General features: G+C 47.1%; 1 protein-coding gene across 4 annotated transcripts in view; it reads left to right on the top strand.

The window, feature by feature from the left end:
• Positions 1-20,070, top strand: part of PKN1 (protein kinase N1) — an 815,639-nt gene that overhangs the window by 668,557 nt on the left and 127,012 nt on the right. For all 4 annotated transcript variants that reach the window (XM_086961066.1, XM_086961076.1, XM_086961049.1 and 1 more), the window contains exons 17-18: positions 17,971-18,033; positions 18,560-18,636. In XM_086961066.1, the coding sequence (XP_086817192.1) occupies positions 17,971-18,033; positions 18,560-18,636 (140 nt within the window). The remainder of the gene's footprint in view (positions 1-17,970; positions 18,034-18,559; positions 18,637-20,070) is intronic.

Genomic DNA, 20,070 nt, shown 5'->3' with positions numbered 1-20,070 from the left:
GAAGTGCTTCACAAACAAAGAAAGAGTTCTTAAAAACTGAGAAGTCATGGAAGAATGCAAAGAGCCATTCGGGGAGGTGGTAAAGGATGACTCCACGGGAGGGAATAACTCAAGCTGGACAACCTGAAGCAAATAAAGCAGGTGAACAGAAAGCAAGCAAATGTGAAAAAACAAAAAGCAAAGCCAATGGTAAGCAATGGACTGAATTCATTTCTAAGTCGGCTTCTAACATTGACCCAAATTGTCTTTGCTGTGCTGTCTGGTATGCTTCGACCTAAACAGTCTTTTTGAATGGAAACCCTCCAAAAGTCCTTATTTTGTGGAAGAGGGAGAGATCCTAGCCTCCTGAACCCAGACGATGTCTACTTTCACGTACTATACATCCAAACCAGAGGTACCTTAAGATTCTCAGTGACAGGGCAGCACTATCAATTCAGAGCACTTCTTTTCAACATGAAATTTGCTTCACTGATGTTTACTGTGCGCTTAGCACCAGTGGCAGCCTTTCTTTTGAATCAGGACTACCAGGTATTTTAATACCTGGACAGTTGACTGTTGAATGTGTTCCATTTGCAGAGAAAACTTGTGCTTCCATGAAGGCCGGCTGTGAAGTGCAACTGTACTTCTGCAAAGTCCACAAGCAGTTCCAGCGTCCCAAGCAGTCTTACCAGGTGGATGGCAGCAGTTGGTGGGCGTGGGCAGGCGGTGGGGATCATCACAACAATGTCATGAGTCATCCCCTCATTCAGCCCACTGCGGTGGAAATATCCCCAAAACTTGAAAACAGGCTTCCCTTTCAACCAACAACTGACAGGATCACCATGACACCAAATGCCTCCATGGAAGGCTGGGTTTCACATAGAGTAGGCACATACTATCCACAAGAGACATGATTGGCGTGAGAGACCGTCTTCCACATCAATACCTGTGAGCTTCAGTCCATTTTATAGGGTCTGCAATTGTTTCTAAATTGGCTGACAAACAAAGGTGTTCTAATCTGAATCAACCACATAAACCCCATGTGTTACATTGCCAAACAGGCTGGTACGAGACCCTGTCTCTGGAGTTGCTACAACTATGAGCCTGGGCAACAGGAACCAGAGTAGCTATGTCTTGAGGGCATCTACCAAGGATTCAAAACATGCAGGTAGATGTCCTCAACCTCTCCTTATTTGATTGCCACGACTGGGAACTCCACAACCAACTTAAACAAATTTTCAAGAAGCGGAATCATTCCACCGTGGACCTGTTCATTATCCTGCAGAACAAAAAAAAACCTATTTCTTAAGCAGGTTCTGAAATCCTCCTCTAGCAACAATGCCTTCTCGATGACTGAGTTGACCATTATCATCTGTCTTTCTGCCGGTTCATCTCGTTCCCCAGGTTCTAAGGCAGGCTGTAACAGTCATGTTTGAGGCATATGAGCTGTAGATCATATACTTGTGCATAGATTGCCATCTGGTGTTGGGCTCGGATGTTTACACTTTGTTTTTATCCTGAAAGAAATCTTTGTGGCCACGAGATAGGTGACTCCTCCTTAGGGGGACAGTGCGCCTGGACATCGACTCCATCTTCAGATTGTTTTTTCCGCCATCAAGTTTGGATGTGATTTGCTGCGCTCCGGGTCGGTGTCGTTTTCGAACCCCCTTCGATGCGCAGTCCCTCTCCTCTCGACGGTATTGTCTCGATCGCGTTCCCCTTTCAATGCGCATCTTCAAAAATAAAGTCATTGACCTAGATCTTCGACGCGGGCCGTTGGGCCTTTCTGCGCCGACCACACCAGCAGTCAATGGAAAGGACTTATTTCAAAAAATGCGCTGTGGGACGCGAAGTTCCCAAACACTGACTTACACGAGATTTGTAATCTCTGCCTCTCCCGGGAGCACGAATGCAAGAACTGCAAAGCCTGTGCATCTTTCAGGTCGAAGAAAACCCTCCGTGACAATAGGGCTCGACAGCACGAAATGTCTCGCGGAAGCAGCTCGATTCTGGACAACTTCGGAGCAGATCCCAATCTCCAGCCGGAGCAACAAGCTGATGAAGCAGACCTCTTCGTCTCCGAAGCCGACGACTCCGACATCGTAGATGAGACAGTCACCCCGACTCAGCGGTCCATGAGTACCGAGACCCCTCTCCCAACCAAAACCAAACCTAAGGCTCCGGTAACACCTTCACCCTCGGGCTCAGGTCGACACCGGCAACATATTTCAGACACCCCGCCATCTGGCCCGGCTATGAAACCAAAAGAAAAGCCCTCTGGCTTGGGCTCGAGCCAACCCCATTCTGGTGCCGAAAAATCACCTTCAACACCGGAGTCCAAAACCAAAGGTGTGCCATGCCTTTCTTCGTCGGCATCAAAAACGGCCTCGATGCTGAAGACCCCGGTGTCTAAACAATCAAATTACAAGCATTCGGAGCCGGAAAAATCTTCGGAGCCAAAAAAATCTTCGGAGCCAAAAAAGGTCTCCGAGCCAAAAACTCCTTTACCAAAAGCTAAGGAATCCAAGACCCCACAGAAAGCTTCAGAGACACGGTCTAAAGAACATTCTCACCCTAAGTCTTTGGCACTGAAAAAGGACACTGTACCAGATTTTTCGGATCCAAAGCAAAAAACTCTCTACATTTACCCAGAAACTGGCAAAGTTGTTGCCAAGCCTCCTCAAAAGAGAAAACTGGACACTTCAGAAGACTCTGAAATACCAATGAAACAGAAGGAGATGGGCACTAATACTTCTCCACCTCTCTCTCCTTTTCCAGCTGATCCAAATCTGCTAATTTCCCCAGCACACTCCCCACAACATACATTTTCACCTCAACCACAGGATGATGAAGATGATTATACTGATGAGAGTGGGGACGGAGGTCCATATAGGGATGATGACGCACATACCATCCCACACAATACAGATCCTTGGGATGATTACAACACAGATCCTGACCCACACAATGACCCGGACCTCTATCACTCTAGCCAATAACCACCAGATGACAATATTGGGTTTGCGCAACTAATTAATAGAGCTGCTCAATACCACGGGGTACAATTACACTCTGATCCCTTAGAGAAAGACTTTTTATTGTAAACATTTACACCCACACAAAAGTCCACACACACACCCTGCCAATGTTAAAAGCCATGCTAAAACATGCACTAGAAGTTTTTAAGCACCGTGTCAGAGCCAAGATTCTTAACACTAAGGTGGACAAAAAATATAAGGCCACTCCCAATGACCCATTGTACATTGAAGTTCAGGTACCTTTAGATTCTCTTGTATTGTCTAATGCATGCAAGAGGGCAAATTCACAGATCACAGGCAACACCCCTCCTCCTGATAGGAAATCCAAACTCATAGACGCATCTGGAAAACTTATCGGGTCACAGGCTGCAAATAATTTGCTGATTGCCAATGCCCAAGTTTTCTTGGCCATATGTGACAGCGCTCACTATGATGAGCTTGAAAAGCTTACGCAACATCTTCCTGACCAATATAAAGACAAAGCTAATGACCTTATACAGGAGGGAAAATTAATTACAAATTGATCTATCAATTGTACGCTTGACGCAGACACGCTTGGCTCCAAATCTCCGGATTCAAGGAGATGGTGCAGTCCGCTGTTCTTAATCAGTCTTTTGACCAAGAGAATCTTTTTGGGCCCACAGTTGACCCATCTTTAGAGAAGATGAAAATGGATACGGACACTGCCAAGTCCATGGGTGCCTTACAACTACCTTCCCCTAGAGGTTCATTTTGTTGCTCCTTTCACAGGGCTGCCTCCAAAACTATTGGCTCAGAACATCCCTCTTCTTCCTATAAAAGTCCCAATCAAACTAATTCCTCCCGAGGATAATTTTGTGGAGGGTCCAGAGGCAACAACGGTAAAGGAAGAGGTTGCGGTAATAATACCCGCAACTCCCCTACCACCAAGCAGTGACTTCCCTTCACTTTCCCCCGATCATCCCACTCCTGTCAGGGGACATCTCTCACAGTTCCTACCTGTCTGGAATTCTATCACAACAGACAAGTGGGTAAGACAAATTATCCAGTATGGTTATTGCCTAGAACTCACCTCCAGTCCCCCAAATGTCCCCCCCCAGACAACGTCCAATGATCTCGGAACATCTGACTCTTCTCAAACAAGAGCTTCTCTCTCTATTACAAAAACATGCATTAGAACCAGTCCCCTTAACTCATCAAGGCACAGGAGTTTACTCCCGCTACTTTATAGTCCCAAAAAAGGACGGCTCTCTCGGGCCAATACTGGACCTCAGACCGTTAAACCTCAACATGCAGTCAGACCCCTTTCAAACAGTCACTGTCCAAAAGGTGCTCCCACTACTTCAATAAAGCGACTTCCTCTCCACTTTTGATCTAAAGGACGCCTAATTTCATATTCCAGCTCACCCGCACACAGGAAATATCTCAGGTTCGTGGTAGACTGTCAATACTACCAATTCAAAGTCCTCCCGTTCGGGATTGCTACAGCACCCAGAGTCTTCACCAAGTGCCTTGCAGTAGTGGCGACTCTCTTACGAAGACAACATATTCACATGTTTTCTTATCTGGATGACTGGCTTATAAAATCCAAGTCACACAGCAGCTTTGTGCAACAAACACAGAAAACAATCCAGCTGATTCACAACTTGGGATTCACGGTGAACCTCACCAAATCCCACCTTCAACCGTCCAGCACACAACAATGTCTAGGAGCTACAATAAACACTTCAAAAGCTTTAGCATACCCCAACCCTCTCCGGATAAGCACTATGCAAGCTCTAATATCAAAATCTCAGCCTCAACACTCATTACCAGCTCGAGTGTTCATGCAGCTAATCAGGATGATGGCTTCTTGTATTCTCATCGTCCCTTATGCAAGACTCCAAATGCGTCCCTTGCAGGAGTGTTTGGCACATCAGTGGAACCAGGCCCAAGGTCATCTAACAGATCTGGTGTTGGTGGACGGCCGCACACATCACTCTCTGCAGTGGTGGAACAGACTAAACCTTTCCAAAGGGCAGCCATTCCTCGACCCCCACAGATAGCGCTAACAACAGAAGCATCGCTCTCCGGCTGGGGAGTTCATCTTCAGAACCATACCATTCAGAGCATGTGGACCCCTCAGCAAAAATAATTCCACATAAGTTACCTGGAATTATTGACAATTTTCTAGCGTTCATATCCTTTCACCTCCATCTGGTAGGCAAAGCTGTCCTCGTCCATACGGACAACATGACAGCAATATACTACATACAGAAATGGGGGGGGGGGGGGGGGGACACACTCTCTGCAGCTTTCACACCTAGCTCAAAGGATATGGAGATGGGCCATTCCACAAAAGTTATTATATGTTCGAGGCATATGAGCTGCAGATCTCACACTCCGCATTAGATTGCCACCTGGTGTTGGTCTCAGATGATTGCATGTTGTTTTCGTCTTGGAAAAAGTCTTTGTAGTCACGAGATAGGTGACTCCTCCCTTGAACGATAGTGCGCATGGGCATCGACTCGATCCTTAGATTTTTTTTCTGCCAATGTGTTCAGATGTACCTTTTCAAGTAGTTTGACGCGTAAAAACGTTACCAAAAAACTTTCGAAATCAATAACTATCAACTTGACTTCATTACATCGATTCCGGTCGTCGACACGGGCCTTTGGGCCTATCCACGCCGTGAGGCCTACAACTCATGGAAAGGACGTCTTTAAAGAGATGCCCCGAGTGTGGAGCAAAATTTCCACACAGCGACCATCACGAGGTGTGTAACCTGTGCTTATCGCCAGAACACGACGAGTCGAGCTGTACAGCCTGTGCATCCTTTCGATCCAAGAAGACCATTCGAGATCGGAGGGCCCGTCGACACGATATGCAGAGATCGGCTCCGGAACCGTTGGATATCTTCGACAAAGGTCCATGCGTACCAGAGGAAAATTCCGATGATCTCCAAATCGTATCCGAGGCAGACGACTCCGATGACTCCATACCTTCGGGTCAACGTGTGAGTACTACTGCCGCTACCCCAGCCCCAACACCTAAATGGGAGGCAAAGGTCAAAACTCCACCTTTGGGGCCCAGTCGCGACCGAAACTCTGCTTCGAAAGCCCAGCCATCGAGCCCGGCTCCGAAGAAAATAGTGAAGCCTTCCGGTAGCTCCATACCGAGCAAACCGCACGTGCAGATACCAACAGCTCCCTCGGCACCGAAACCGAAAGAAGTCCCGGTTCTGAAACACACTCAAACAGTCGACTCCTAAAAACTAGACGGCTCCGAAAACAATGAAGCCTGTTTCCAACGCTTCCAAGCCGACCAACACAGCTTCCAGCCCGAAATCTTCGGTGCCGAAACCTACAAAGCCTGCTTCCGATGCTTCCAAGCCCACGAAACAGACCTCGACTCCAAAGACAATATCTTCGGTGCCAAAACCTACGCCAAAGGACTCTATAACCGCTCCTAAGGCTAATGACAAGCTACAACCATGCCCGGAACCGAAAAAATCGCCGCCGAAAGCGGTTCCTCAAGAAGAGGAGCTTTTTCAACCTGATTCTTTGCAAAAAAGGATCTATATTGATCCACAAACAGGACATGTTTTTTACTATGCCACACAGAAAGAGGAAGTTTGATACAGCACCTACACCTCCAGTGCCTGTCAAGAAGGATTCTGCCACATCACCTATGCACCCTTCTCCTGTACCTTCTCCTTCACCTCCTCTTCCTTCAAACCTTTCACCTCAAAATTCTCTTCCTCATTCTTCACCACATACACCACCTCAGAATGATGATGAGTATAACCATGGGGAAGGGGGAGACCCAGGTGAGCCTTTTCCCTACCCGAGTGATACACCAGACTGGGAGTACCCAAACCCACAGGATGTACCAGATATCCCTGACCCACATACATATCCATCCAAACCATCGCCTCCAGAAGATAATATTTGTTTCGGACATTTAATCAATAGGTCTGCCATCTCTCATGGTGTTACAATGCATTCAGATGAGGCAGAAGAAGATTTTTTGCTAGATACTTTTGAACGCTCCCAAAAATCAATCCAAATACTACCTATGATTAAAGGGATCAGTCAGTCAGTCAAAAGTACTTTATTCGGTTCATATCAAAACCATAAAAGTATACACACATCAGAAATCAAGATCATAGTACATTGTTAAAAACAAACAGTACATAATAAATATGATTATAAAAAACCCTTAAAAATGTACTATTTACAACTAGGCCAATTCATTTTTTCCCCTAGTCTCATAGCTATTGTTAAAAAGCATGCCACATTAAAAATTTCCCAAGTATTCGACAGCAACTGGAGGTACATAAGGGCAGGTTTAACTTGTCTGAAACCTTTGTATTTGATCAGTGGTATAATGAACTTTTTCCGTATCTCCACAAAGTATTTACAGAAAAACATAAAATGTGCAGTGTCCATTATAGAGAACCCGTCACAAGGACAAATGTCTAGATCTTTCGTTTTAGTCCAACTTGGTCATGTAGTAAGGAGCAGATGGATTTTATTCAACCTGAACCTAGTCAAAAGAAAACGATGATTAGTGTTATTGCCTATTTTCAGGTATAATTCAGTGTCGTTGGAACTGATTAAGAGCTGGTGAGCCCTCACGGTCACCTTACTCAGTTCCGTTTCCTCCCTTACAAAACTCTTATTCAGCATAAAAGTGTCTTTGGTCCATTTCATGTCTCCCTTGACCAGTTTTTGGGGCTGGGTAAACAGTTCTGGGCGACCTAATAAATCAGCTAATGCTTTAACGTATTTCAGCCATGAGATGGATAAACTATGGTCCAGAGTCAAGCAATCACTCAAAATCTCATGATTTAAAACCAATTCCGGGTTTATCCATGTTGTTATCCATTTTAAAAGAGGTGCCACAGCTATACGATCTTCCAAATAACCAACCCCAAGTTCCTGATGGACAATATAGCCAGGGGTTGATTGGGGCACTGATAGGATATTTTTCAAAAACTTATCCTCAGCAACCAGTAAGTGTTTTACACTTTTAAATCCCCATAGGTCTGCTCCGTACATGGCTATGGAAGCACATTTTGTGTCGTAAACTTTCAAGACTGCTTCCAGTGGTTTCACCCCTAATTTACGAGAGAAATCTAAATCGGCCGAAATTGATCTTACGAAAACATTTCGTTTAGCGGCCATTTGGGGCAACCAAGTGGAGCTGTCATCAAAGATAACCCCCAAGTATGGAAAACCTGTGACTCTGGATAGCCTATTACCCTCATAATACAAAGTTTTCAGTTTTTTACCTTTACTGCCCACCGCCATTACATGAGATTTAGAATAATTGACGCTAAGGTCTAGTGCATTCATAAAATTTTAAAATTAATTTAAAAGACGTTGGAGGCCTACTGTTGTACGTGCTTAAAAGAGCAGCGTCATCTGCATAAAGCAGAGCGGGTATCGTAAATTTACCCGCCCTTGGTATATCCTTACTTACCGCCCCCAAAGCTGTCCCCAAATCATTAATATATAAAGTAAAAAGCAAGGGGGCTAAAATACAGCCTTGCCTGACCCCATTCACAATCCTAATCTTTCCGGTACAGTTGCCTTTATAATCATATCGAACTGTGGCCGTGAGATCCCTATGTAGATCAGCTAGGAAGTACACAATGTTTTCATCTATACCAAGCTTCAATAGCAAATCCCACAATTTGGACCTGTTAACTTGGTCGAAGGCCGAGGACAGGTCCATAAAAGCTAGGTATAGAATACCATTTTTAGCAATAGTATATTTTCCAATTATTAATTGGAGGTTAAGACTTTGATCTATAGTGCCCCTCCCTTTTGTAAATCCAAATTGCAGGGGTGAAAGGGTATTTGTGTCTTCCAGTTTCTCTGTTATTCTACTCCGAATAACTCGGCCAAGGACTTTTACCGTGGAGTCAATTAGAGAGATCGGTCGATAATTAACAGGATCTCCCCTATTACCTTTTTTAAAAATGGGAACAATAACTGATTCTGACCATGTAGGAGGGATACCAGACTTACTGATAAGATTAAAAACATTGGCTAAAATATTAGACTATGTCTTGATGTCTGACTTAAAGAGGTCAGCCGGGACACCGTCGGGGCCAGGGGCCTTATTGCTGGTCATTTTCCGGATGGCTTCAGCTACCTCTATTTCTGTGACTGACAGAATATATGTGTGTGAGGCAGGGGTGCACTCAACCTCACAACCTGCAACCCCCCCTTCATACACTGTTTTAAAATGAGTAAGCCATTGTTGTTCTTGAATACCGCAGTCAAGCGGATTGTTACAGGGATCATTAAAATATGGCTTATTAACGACTTCCCAAAATTTTGCGCTATTTTTTAAGACATTAATTGAAGTAAACTCCTCCCAGGCCGCCTCTCTAATTTCACGTTTCTTGGCTTCCACTGCTCTTTTGTATGATCGCCTTAAGGAAGCTACAAGTGACCTGTCGATTGGTTTGCTTTTCAGGGCAGTCCTAAGTTTTTGGTTAGCAACTGTGCAATTATGGTCAAACCAACCAACACCCCCTTGCTCCTTCACCCTGCCTAAAGGGGTCATTAAGCATGCCCCAGAAGTGTTTAAAGATCCGGTACGAGCTAGAATCATATAGATCCAAATGAACTGATTCTAGCGATCTTGCTCCTGAAGTCTTAGTTTGGTTACCTTAACCTACCACCAGACTATATGAATATCATTAAGGAAGACAGAAGGTCTTCTACTAGAGCCTGCTATGCAGCAAAATTGAAGAGATTTGCTATTTACTGCAACATTAATCAAATTGATCCACTAGATACTTCTATAAAAAATATTATCTGCTACCTTCTACACTTACAAAGATGTAATCTAGCATATTCATCTATAAGGCTTCGTCTTGCAGCCATTGCTGCGTACCTACAAAATAGACAACATCTGTCATTATTTAGAGTACCTGCAATTAAAGCATTTATGGAAGGATTGAAAAGAATCATTCCTCCTAAGTTACCACCCTCTCCAGAGTGGAACCTTAACATTGTTCTTACCAGGCTCATGGGACCCCCTTTTGAACCTATACACAAATGTGAACTGCAATTCCTCACGTGGAAAACAGCTTTCCTTATTGCTATTACCTCTCTCAGAAGAGTAAGTGAAATTCAGGCTTTCACTATACAAGAACCATTTTTACAACTACACCGTAACAAAGTGGTCCAAAGAACAAATCAAAAATTCCTTCCTAAACTCATTACTACGTTTCATCTGAACAAATCAGTAGAGTTGCCAGTGTTTTTTCAGAACCCAGACTCTGTAGCTGAAAGAGCTCTACACACCCTAGACGTAAAAAGAGCCCTTCTATTACATTGATAGGACTAAAACCTTTCGAAAAACAAAACAATTGTTTGTAGCTTTCTCACCACCACATAAAGGCAACCCCATCTCTAAAGCTGGAATTGCTAGGTGGATTGTAAAATGCATGCAAATATGCTAGCAAAAAGCAAAACGTACATTAACAATTCCTCCTAGAGCGCACTCCACATGCAAACTAGGAACCTCTATGGCCTTCTTAGGGAACATTCCTCTAGAACACATATGCAGAGCAGCAACATAGTCTAAAATACATACCTTCACTAAACACTATTGTGATGATGTGCAAGCAAAACAGCAAGCTGCAGTAGGCCAAGCTGTCCTCAAAACTCTTTCAAAGTACTGCAACAGATACAGGCGACCACCGCTAGGGGAAATACTGCTGTATAATCAATACGCGGCTCCGTCGAAGTCGCGGGTGCCGCGTCCAGCGCCACACCCTCCGGTCCCTGTGCGAGACGCGACGCCGGAGGAGATCGAGCGCTTCCTCATGGCCATGAGGTCCCTCTCTGCTCCGATGGGCTCCGCGGGGCCTTCGGGCCCAGCGGACCCGTCTGGGGCCCCTAGCGGGTTGGGGCTTCGGCCCCGTCGCCGTCGAGTGCTTCGGCCTCGACGACGCCCGCGCCTAAGGGCCCAGCGCCGCAGGGCCCCACGGTCCCTACGCCGACGGTGCCTTCGGGCCTGGCGCCGCAGGACCCCACTGGACCCGCTTCAGGATCCGGGTCGTCGCCGGTGGACCTTACGACACCCCCCCCCCCCCCGGCGTCGGTCCATCAGGTGTCACCACCGGCACCGTCCTCGGGCGGCTCCGTCCCCCATGCCTCCCTCGCTCCGGTTCCGGCGTCGGAACGGCGCCGCTGGCCGCCGCTTTCGACGCCGCTTAGGGAGTTTACCTTCTATGAACTGGCCTCATCGTTTGATGACCCTGACTATCAGGGGATGGGTGACGAGGAGTATTGGGAGGGGTCTGAGGACCCTCTGACCAGAGAGTGTCAGTCTCAAGAGGACTGGACAGGTGGACTTGAGGATGCCAGTGGTCTGGACACCTCACCAGACACTGGTTTTGTCTCACCTCCTACCGTGGCTTCGGAGGAGGGGGCAACCTACAGTGTGGTGTTGATGAGGGCTGCCAAGGCCTTGGGCCTTGAGCTCCCCGTCGCGGCCGTGAGGACTAACCTCCTCACTGAGGTCTTTAAACCGCAGTCATGCCCAACAGAGCCTCTGCTGCCGTTTAATGAGGCCTTGTCCGACGTCCTTTTGGGCACTTGGTCCAGGTCCGCTACGGGTTCGCCCGTAGATAGGAACGTGGCCAGACGCCACCACCCATCCCCGGGCGACCCAGTTTTCCTGTGCACCCACCCCACCCCCGAGAGCCTGGTCATCTAGGCATCCACTTCTCAGACCGCATTCCCGTCGGCTCCGCCGGACAGGGAATCCAAGAGGCACGAGCAGTACGGTAAAAATATCTTCTCCTCCCTTAGTCTGGGACTGCGGTCTTCCAACACTGCATGCCTCTTGGGCCGCTACACCCGCTCTCTGTGGGATACGGTTGCGGAAGTGCTGCCAGAGTGTCAGTTGGAGGTACGGATCAAACTCGGCCAAGCCCTTGTGGAGGGCCGGGATGCAGCCAAATGTTCTATCTGGTGTGGGCTGGATACCACCGACTCAGTAGGTAGAGCGATGGCAACGGCGATGGCGATTAGACGCCATGCCTGGTTGAGGTCCGCCAACTTTTCGGCCAATGTCCAAAACACACTGATGGACATGCCGTTTGATGGCCGTCGCCTTTTTGGCGACAAGACAGACCATGCGCTTGAGCGCTTTAAGGACTCCAGGGCTAGGGCCAAGTCCTTGGGCCTCTCGGCCCCTCGCCAGCAAACGGATGCCTTTCGCTCCTTTCGTGGCCAAGGAAGGGGCGCCCCCACACGTGCCGCCAGCCACACGCCGCAGACTAACATCCAGCGTGGTGGCGGCCATGGAAATCGCCGTGGAGGCGGTCGGGGACAACGGCGAGGCCAGTCCACACCCTCCCCCGCAGCATCCGCCTCTAAACCCTCCTAGTCCGTGCTTTTCGGCCCTTGTGACACCAGTGGGGGGCAGGGTTCGCCATCACCACTCTCACTGGCGCACTGTCACTTCGGACAGGTGGGTGCTGCAGATCTTCCGAAGGGGCTACTCCCTCCCCTTCGAGACGACCCCCCAAGCCATGCCCCCGCAACACCACCGCGTATCGGGGGATCATTTGCGGCTTCTGCAGGAGCAAGTTTCGGGCATCTTGGCCAAGGGGGCCATCGAGCGCATTCCTGGGCCAGAAGTAGGACGTGGTTGCTACTCCCACTACTTTCTGGTACCCAAGAAGTGCAAAGGGGGCCTACGCCGTATCTTGGACCCACGGAACGTCAACGGCTTCCTCCGAAAGGAGAAGTTCAAGATGCTGACTCTGGCTCAGGTCTTAGCTGCCCTGGACCCAGGAGACTGGATGGTAGCGTTGGACTTGCAGGACGCTTATTTCCGCAGTTTCGGGTTTACCCACCCGAACAGCGGGTTCGGGATATACAGGCTCTGATTCCAATCTTTCAGCCTTTATCCCGAGTTTTGGTCAGGTTGACGCTGCAGCTTCTGGGGCTGATGGCTTCCTGCATCCTTCTGGTGCATCATGCCCGTTCGCAGTTACGGGCTCAGTAGTGGGACCTGAAGTTTCAGTGTGCCCAGCACCAGGACAACCTGCAAGACAGCTGCAGTGGTGGCTCACGGACCGCGATTGGGTCAGCGGCAGATCCCTCTCCCTTCCCCAACCGGAGCACGTAGTTGTGACGGACGCGTCCCTCCAGGGCTGGGCAGGCCACATGGGAGAGGCGGAGATCAGAGGCCTCTGGTCTCCGGCGGAGTCCCGGCTCCATATCAACCTTTTGGAGCTGCGGGCGATTCGTTTAGCACTGAAGGCATTCCTCCCCTCTGTCCGAGGGAGTGCAGTGCAGGTGTTCACGGACAACACCACCGCCATGTGGTACTGCAACAAACAGGGCGGGTGGGGTCGTGGACCCTCTGCCAGGAGGCTCTGCGCTTCCGGCAATGGCTGGAACATCAGGGCGTGACCATGGTGGTTCAACACCTGGCAGGTTCTCTGAACGCCAGGGCGGATGAACTTAGCCGCCAGTGCATGATGAATCACGAATGGTGTCTGAACTCGGACGTGGCACAAGGTCTCTTTCTGGAGTGGGGATAGCCTTGGTTAGATTTATTCGCCACCGAAGAGAACGCGCAATGTCATCAGTTCTGCTCGTTGGAATTTCCAAGGCGGCACTCGCTCGGAGACGCTTTTCGACGCGAGTGGAGTTGCGGTCTGTTGTACGCCTTTCCGCCTATACCACTTCTGCCCAGAGTGCTGAAGAAGATCAGGCGCGATCGGGCATAAGTCATCCTTGTGGCTCCGGACTGGGCACGAAGGTACTGGTATCCCGAGCTACTCAGTATGTCAGTCGATCCCCAGGTTTGTCTGCCTCTTCAGGAGGACCTTCTGTCGCAGCAGCAGGGGACGGTCCTCCACCCAAACCTGTCCAGTCTCTACCTCCATGCTTGGAGATTGAGCGGCGACAGTTGAGGCCATTTGACTTGCCTCCTGAAGTCTGTAACATCATTCTGGCAGCCAGGCGTCCCTCCACAAAGTCGGTATGCGCCTGCAGGCGGAACAAGATTTTTGGCATGGAGCACAGCAAAGGCGGTGGATCCTCTCTCTGCCCCTCTTTCTGAGGTTCTTCTTTCTTCTTTCTCTTGCCCAGCAGAGCTCTGCTCTGGGCACTATCAAGGCCTACCTTTCTGCTCTTTCAGCCTTTTTGAGGCTGCCTGATCAACCTTCTTTGTTCAAGTCCCCTATTGTTAATCGATTCTTGAAAGGCATCACACATACGTTCCCTCCTGTTCCCTTTGTGATGCCACAGTGGGACTTGAACTTGGTTCTTACTTTTCTGATGTGCGCTCCCTTCGAGCCACTTCACAGCTGTCCTCTCCGCCTTCTTACTTTAAAGACTGCCTTCCTGGTAGCAATCTCCTCTGCCAGGAGAGTGAGTGAGCTCCAGACTCTATCCTGTAAGCCTCCTTTCCATTCGGTCCATCTGGACAAGGTTATGTTGCGGAAAAAACCCTCTTTCCTTCCCAAGGTAGTCACAGCCTTCCACATCGGGCAATCCATCACCTTGCCCACCTTCTTTCCGCCTCCCTCGAGAGAGAGAGAGAGAGAGAGAGAGAGAGGAAGAGAGGCTCCACCGTCTAGACCCAGAACGTGCTCTCCCTTACTATTTAGATCGCACACGCCAGTTCCGGGTGGATGACCAACTCTTTGTTGGTTACGTGGGCGCCAAGAAGGGAAAGGCGGTACACAAGCGGACCATCTCGCTGTGGATCATCTTGTGTATCCAGGCGTGCTACTCCTTGCCTAAGAAGGAACTCCCTGTTGGACTGAGGGCTCATTCCACTCGGGCCACGGCGACTACCAGTGCCCTGGGCCGAGGAGTGCCCTTGCAGGACATTTGCCAGGCAGCTACGAGGGCCTCGCTGCACACGTTTGCAAGACATTATTGCCTGGACAGCCAAGTCCGGAGGGATGGCTTCTTTGGCCGTTCAGTCCTCCAGGACATTCTGGTGTGATTATTGGTTCGCAGACCCACCACCGGGGTTAGTATTGCTGGGGTATCTATTCTAAGGTAAGGAATCTATCACTAACGGGTCTCTTTCAGATGCACAAGTTACTACTTGTGTAATGATATATCTGTAAGAGACATTAGTTAGTGATAGATTCCTTACCGACCCACCATCCTCCCTGTTCTGCGAACCGATATCTAGGGTTAAGGTCCTCCCCTTTCAGGGCCCTAGTTTCAAGGCACCAGTGTTGGTTTTTAGCATAGCTCTGCGTTTCTGGCGCGGAAAAGCTGTGTCTAAGAACTGACATCAGCACGCGGAGGCGGCGTCTAAGTACTCCGACAACGTCATCACGGCGCCGACGACAGACACTGAGCCGCAGACGACGCCTACCGACGCGCAAGGGTACTGCTACGCAAAAATTTCCGGATCCAGTCTGACGCCTGGGGATATTCTAAGGTAAGGAATCTATCACTAACTAATGTCTCTTACAGATATATCGTTACACAAGTAGTAACTTGTGCCTTAATGCCAAACACACATTAACCATTCCGCCTATAGCTCATACCACACGCAAACTAGGGGCTTCTATGCTATTCTTAGGGAACATTCCCTTAGATTACTTCTGCAAAGCAGCAACTTGGTCTACACAGCACACTTTCACAAAACACTATTGTGTAGATGTGCAAGCAAAACAACAAGCTACTGTGGGCCAGGTTGTATTAAGAACACTTTTTCAAACCACTGCAACAGATACAGGTAGGCACCACTGAGGAGATAACTGTTTTATACTATATGCACAAGTATATGATCTACAGCTCATATGCCTCAAACGGAAAATGCTACTTACCAGTATGCATCTGTTCTTGGCATGTAGAGCTGTAGATTCATATACGCCCACCCACCTCCCAAGATACCTCTACCTATTGCAGTCCTAGCTAACATAGATACATCACGGATGGACATCTCTTTTCTATTTATTACTAACCCCATCATCACGCTTTATGGCGAAAAACAACCTGAAGATGGAATTAATGCCCATGAGCACTGTCACCCTAAGGAGGAGTCACCTATCTCGTGACCACAAAGACTTCTTCGAAGACAAAAACAAAGTGCAAATATCCGACCCAACACCAGATGGCGATCTATACACAAGTATAAGAATCTACAGGTATACATGCCAAGAACAGATGCATACTGGTAAGTGGCATTTTCCATTTGTTGATACTGATCGTTTCAGAATGGCCATGCCAGTTTTGGTGCACATGCCTAGGACGACTGACTGAGCGTCTGCCTATCCTACAGAAGATTTACCCAAAATTCTAGTCCAGGAGGAATGGACATGTCCTACGTCACAATTTGAAGTTATAGAACTTGACAGCTTGGGTACCTAACCATCTAGAGCTTAACTGTTTGGAGATCTCGTCAAAGTGCAGGGCTATACCAGCACAAGCAAGAGTGTCTGTGATGACCAAAAACTACAACACTAAGTGGAAACATTTCTACTTATGGTGCAACATTAAAGGGCGAAACCCTGTTTCAATCTAACCACACTAAATTCTGCCAGATGGTCTTTCACTTAGCGAAGGAAGGTCTAAATGTATTTCTTCAGCTAGCGTTCAGTTATCAGCAGTTTCACAGGTCAGAATATGTCATGATGCTGCATCTTTTGTTTGCTGAAAGGAACATTAATTCATGGAGGGTCCCTGCCTCCCACTGGTTCCATGGGAGCTGAATACCAATCTTAATCAGCGTATGCTGCACCCCTTAGAGGCCATCAGTTGAGTGGATCTCAAATATTTCTTGTGGAAGATAAGACTTCTGCTCTGGCATTAGTAAGGTCTTAGCACCTGTCCTATGCAATCCGAGCTATGGTGGCCTTTTAGGGGAGTAGACAGCTTAGAAGTTTCAACTCATTGGCTGAAGTTTGGGGTATTTCAAATGACGAGGATGTGCTACAAAATAAATACTGCTGTTGGACCTATGGCCGTTTTAACACCGATTATTGCTATTTTAAGAATACAGACGATTCCGAGTTTGATTAAGGGAATGATTCAAGCATGTGAATCTGTAAAAGTCTCACATTGGAGAGCTAGAGTTATAGGTAAATAACCAATTTCAAATAATTTAGGCCGCCTTAGATAACTTTTATGGCACAACTGACTGATTCAGGACTTTTACTGAACTCTTGCAAACCTTATGAGACACGAGTCCTTTGCTCTTTGACACAAAAATAAGGTAAGAATAGGGCATCTCATGACATTAATGGATTGAAATTGAAAACAGACGTTTTAGTCTTAATCATTTTGGCAAAATAAATAGATGAGTGTTGGAGCTTTCTTTGAAAGATCTGTATTTAATTTTCCTTTAAGATGAGTAATACTGCGAGGGACCCAGCGTTTATGCATATGGTTTTGTCAATATTGCAACTTAATCAATTACAACAACCAGCTTCCTTGGTCCTGGAAACTATAAACAATCTGAATATTTTTAAGTATTCTTACATTTTACTTAAAAAGAATGTTAGCTTAATCATGGCATTAGAATAACAAATGTTGCTATTATGAGCTGGGTTGTCTTGTGCCTATCAAACGTCTGCAGATTATTCAGAAGAAGTTCAGTTTTCAAAAGGTATTTACCAATTGTAGTCCTCTGTAGGGAGGGCAGACACGTGGATCACTCGTACTCCTTTTGCAATCATTGTCTGGATGCATCTGTGCTCCAAGGTGCAGCATTAGGCCAGGAAGCACTGCACAACCTGGCAGATGTGTTTTTATTTTGGAGGTTTCATACTAGAATTGCCTTTCATGTGAGATGGTAGGAGAGCAGTATTAAAGAGTATGTGTAACCACCTTTAGGGGGAATCAGAAATCTGCCTCTTAGCAACCATTTGTGAACAGTGTAAAGCAATCCGCAAGAAGGAATGTATACTCATTGTTGCACTCAGAACACAAAGTCAAGAGGTGTGTATTGACATCTCAATGTTTTCTCTTTACAGGTTCTATTCAGCCTGCGTAGTGCTTGGATTGCAGTTTCTGCATGATCACAAAATAGTCTACAGGTAAGAAAGCAGATTGAATTGTTGCACTTTATGAACATTAAGTTAAAAGCCTGAGGGACATGCCAAAGCCACATACAATAAGGATCAGGAAAAAATGGACATTGTTGGTAGCAGCTTTGAGTGAGAGTATACTTTTGTATTGGTCTCTTTACAAAAGGAATAACAGATATGTTTAAAGGGCAAATAGTGAGCTACAAATATTGTGAGCTTCTAGATAGCAACTGCCAATAAACAGTGCGAGCTCCAGGCAGCATCAGCCAAGAGGAGCACAGTGAGTTCCAGGAAGCTCCAGCCAAGAAGCAATTCTTGTCCCAGGCAGCACCAGCCAATGAGCATTAGAATCCCCAGGCAGCATTCACCAAGAAGCAGTGTGACTTTCAGGCAGCACCGCCATAGGAGCAGTGTGAGCTGACGGCAACGCCTTCTCATGGGGAAATTCAATTAAAAAAATCTCTGTTAGGTGACGTGAGTGGGATACTCGATAATGCCTGATTACACATAAAGTGCTGTTGTTTTCTCTTTTCAGGGACCTTAAACTGGACAACTTATTACTCGACACCGAAGGTTATGTGAAAATAGCTGATTTTGGTTTATGTAAAGAAGGTGTGTTGGTTTTTGTTTCAATTGCTTGACATAGTGAGTAGTATTTTCCCAGCAAATTAAGACTGTTTACACCATACATTTTAATTGTTATGACCTGGCAGACAGATTGTTCTGGGATGGCTCGAAGATTTTAGATTCTGGCACCTTGAGACCAGTTCCTTTGGGTTTTTTCTACCCGCCCCCTGCAATCCATTCAGGGGCTTATTCCGCTAACACAGCCAGGAGGAGTTTGAGCCCAGTTATGGGAAGGGACAGAGGGACTAGGCATACACATACACTTACCCCATTTGTTGGGCTGGGATCCCGGTTGGTACCTTCTCCTACGACAATACCCATATTATTTAGAGGCGAGGGACCAGTCTTGTGTAATCGTTTTGCCCCTCTTCCAGATGTAGAGGAACTGGATTGACAGTCCGTCACGCTTATACCTGCCACCCCTAGGGTTATCTGCCCTGATGCACCAGCAGTTTGTAAAATCATTAGCTGGAACGTAGCCGGAATCAGAGCCAAGAGGACAGATGCGGCCTGGGTTTAATTTGTTGCGAGTCAAGAGATCATTGCTATTCAGGAATCCTGGGACATTTTCCCAGTTTTTGGTTGGATGGCTTCACCAGTTTTGTTTCCCCAGCTGCCCCAAGCTCTGCTGGTAGGGCCAAGGGGGGCCTTATTACTCTTTTTTCATTAAAACTTAAGGGGTCCCTAACCTTGGTTAAAGTATGTTCATCAAACCTATTAATTGTGGAATGGGCAGTATCGCCAAGTCGCAAAAACATTTTTATTAATTTTTATAATTCGTGGGATAGGGACAACGGAAATAAACATATCGTTGTCTTGGAATTTTTTTTGTCAAAACAATCACATTGTCTATGAGCTCATCCTAAAAGTGCGATTTTAATATTCATCCCTGCAAAGACCCGTGTAATACTGGAGAAGTGGAGGGCCCAACATGTACGATGACCCCTTATTTTGAGCATACAAAGGCAGGAGAGGCTCTAGAGGAAATGCTGGCTAATCATAATCTTTTCAGAACCAGCTATTACCGATGGGGGGGCAAAATTAAATACATATAAAGGTACTGACCCTGGGTCTTTAATAGATTACATCTTCTTGACCCCAGGCATTTTACATAGGGTCGCGTCCTATAGAGTTATTGCATCAATATACAGTGATCATAATCCGAAGTTACTTGAGATACATGGGGGAGACTCAAAGGACATCAGGTCCTGCCTTGCACAACCAGGACCAGCTACACGCCCCGTCGACCAAGGGAGAAGGCTAAAATGGCCTAAGGTTATCCCCGAAAATTTTATTGAAGAACTGTTCCCCAAAATTGAGAGGGATATGCTGATTTGCCAGGATAATAATTCTACAAACCGGGAGATCATGGGGGCCTTTGAAACTATATGCACACAAATCTCTAAGGCGCTGACAGTT

The sequence above is a fragment of the Lissotriton vulgaris genome, chromosome 1_1 (assembly GCF_964263255.1).
Source record: "Lissotriton vulgaris chromosome 1_1, aLisVul1.2, whole genome shotgun sequence".
Classification (NCBI taxonomy): Eukaryota; Metazoa; Chordata; class Amphibia; order Caudata; family Salamandridae; genus Lissotriton; species Lissotriton vulgaris.
This window is presented reverse-complemented; position numbering and strand designations above follow the sequence as displayed.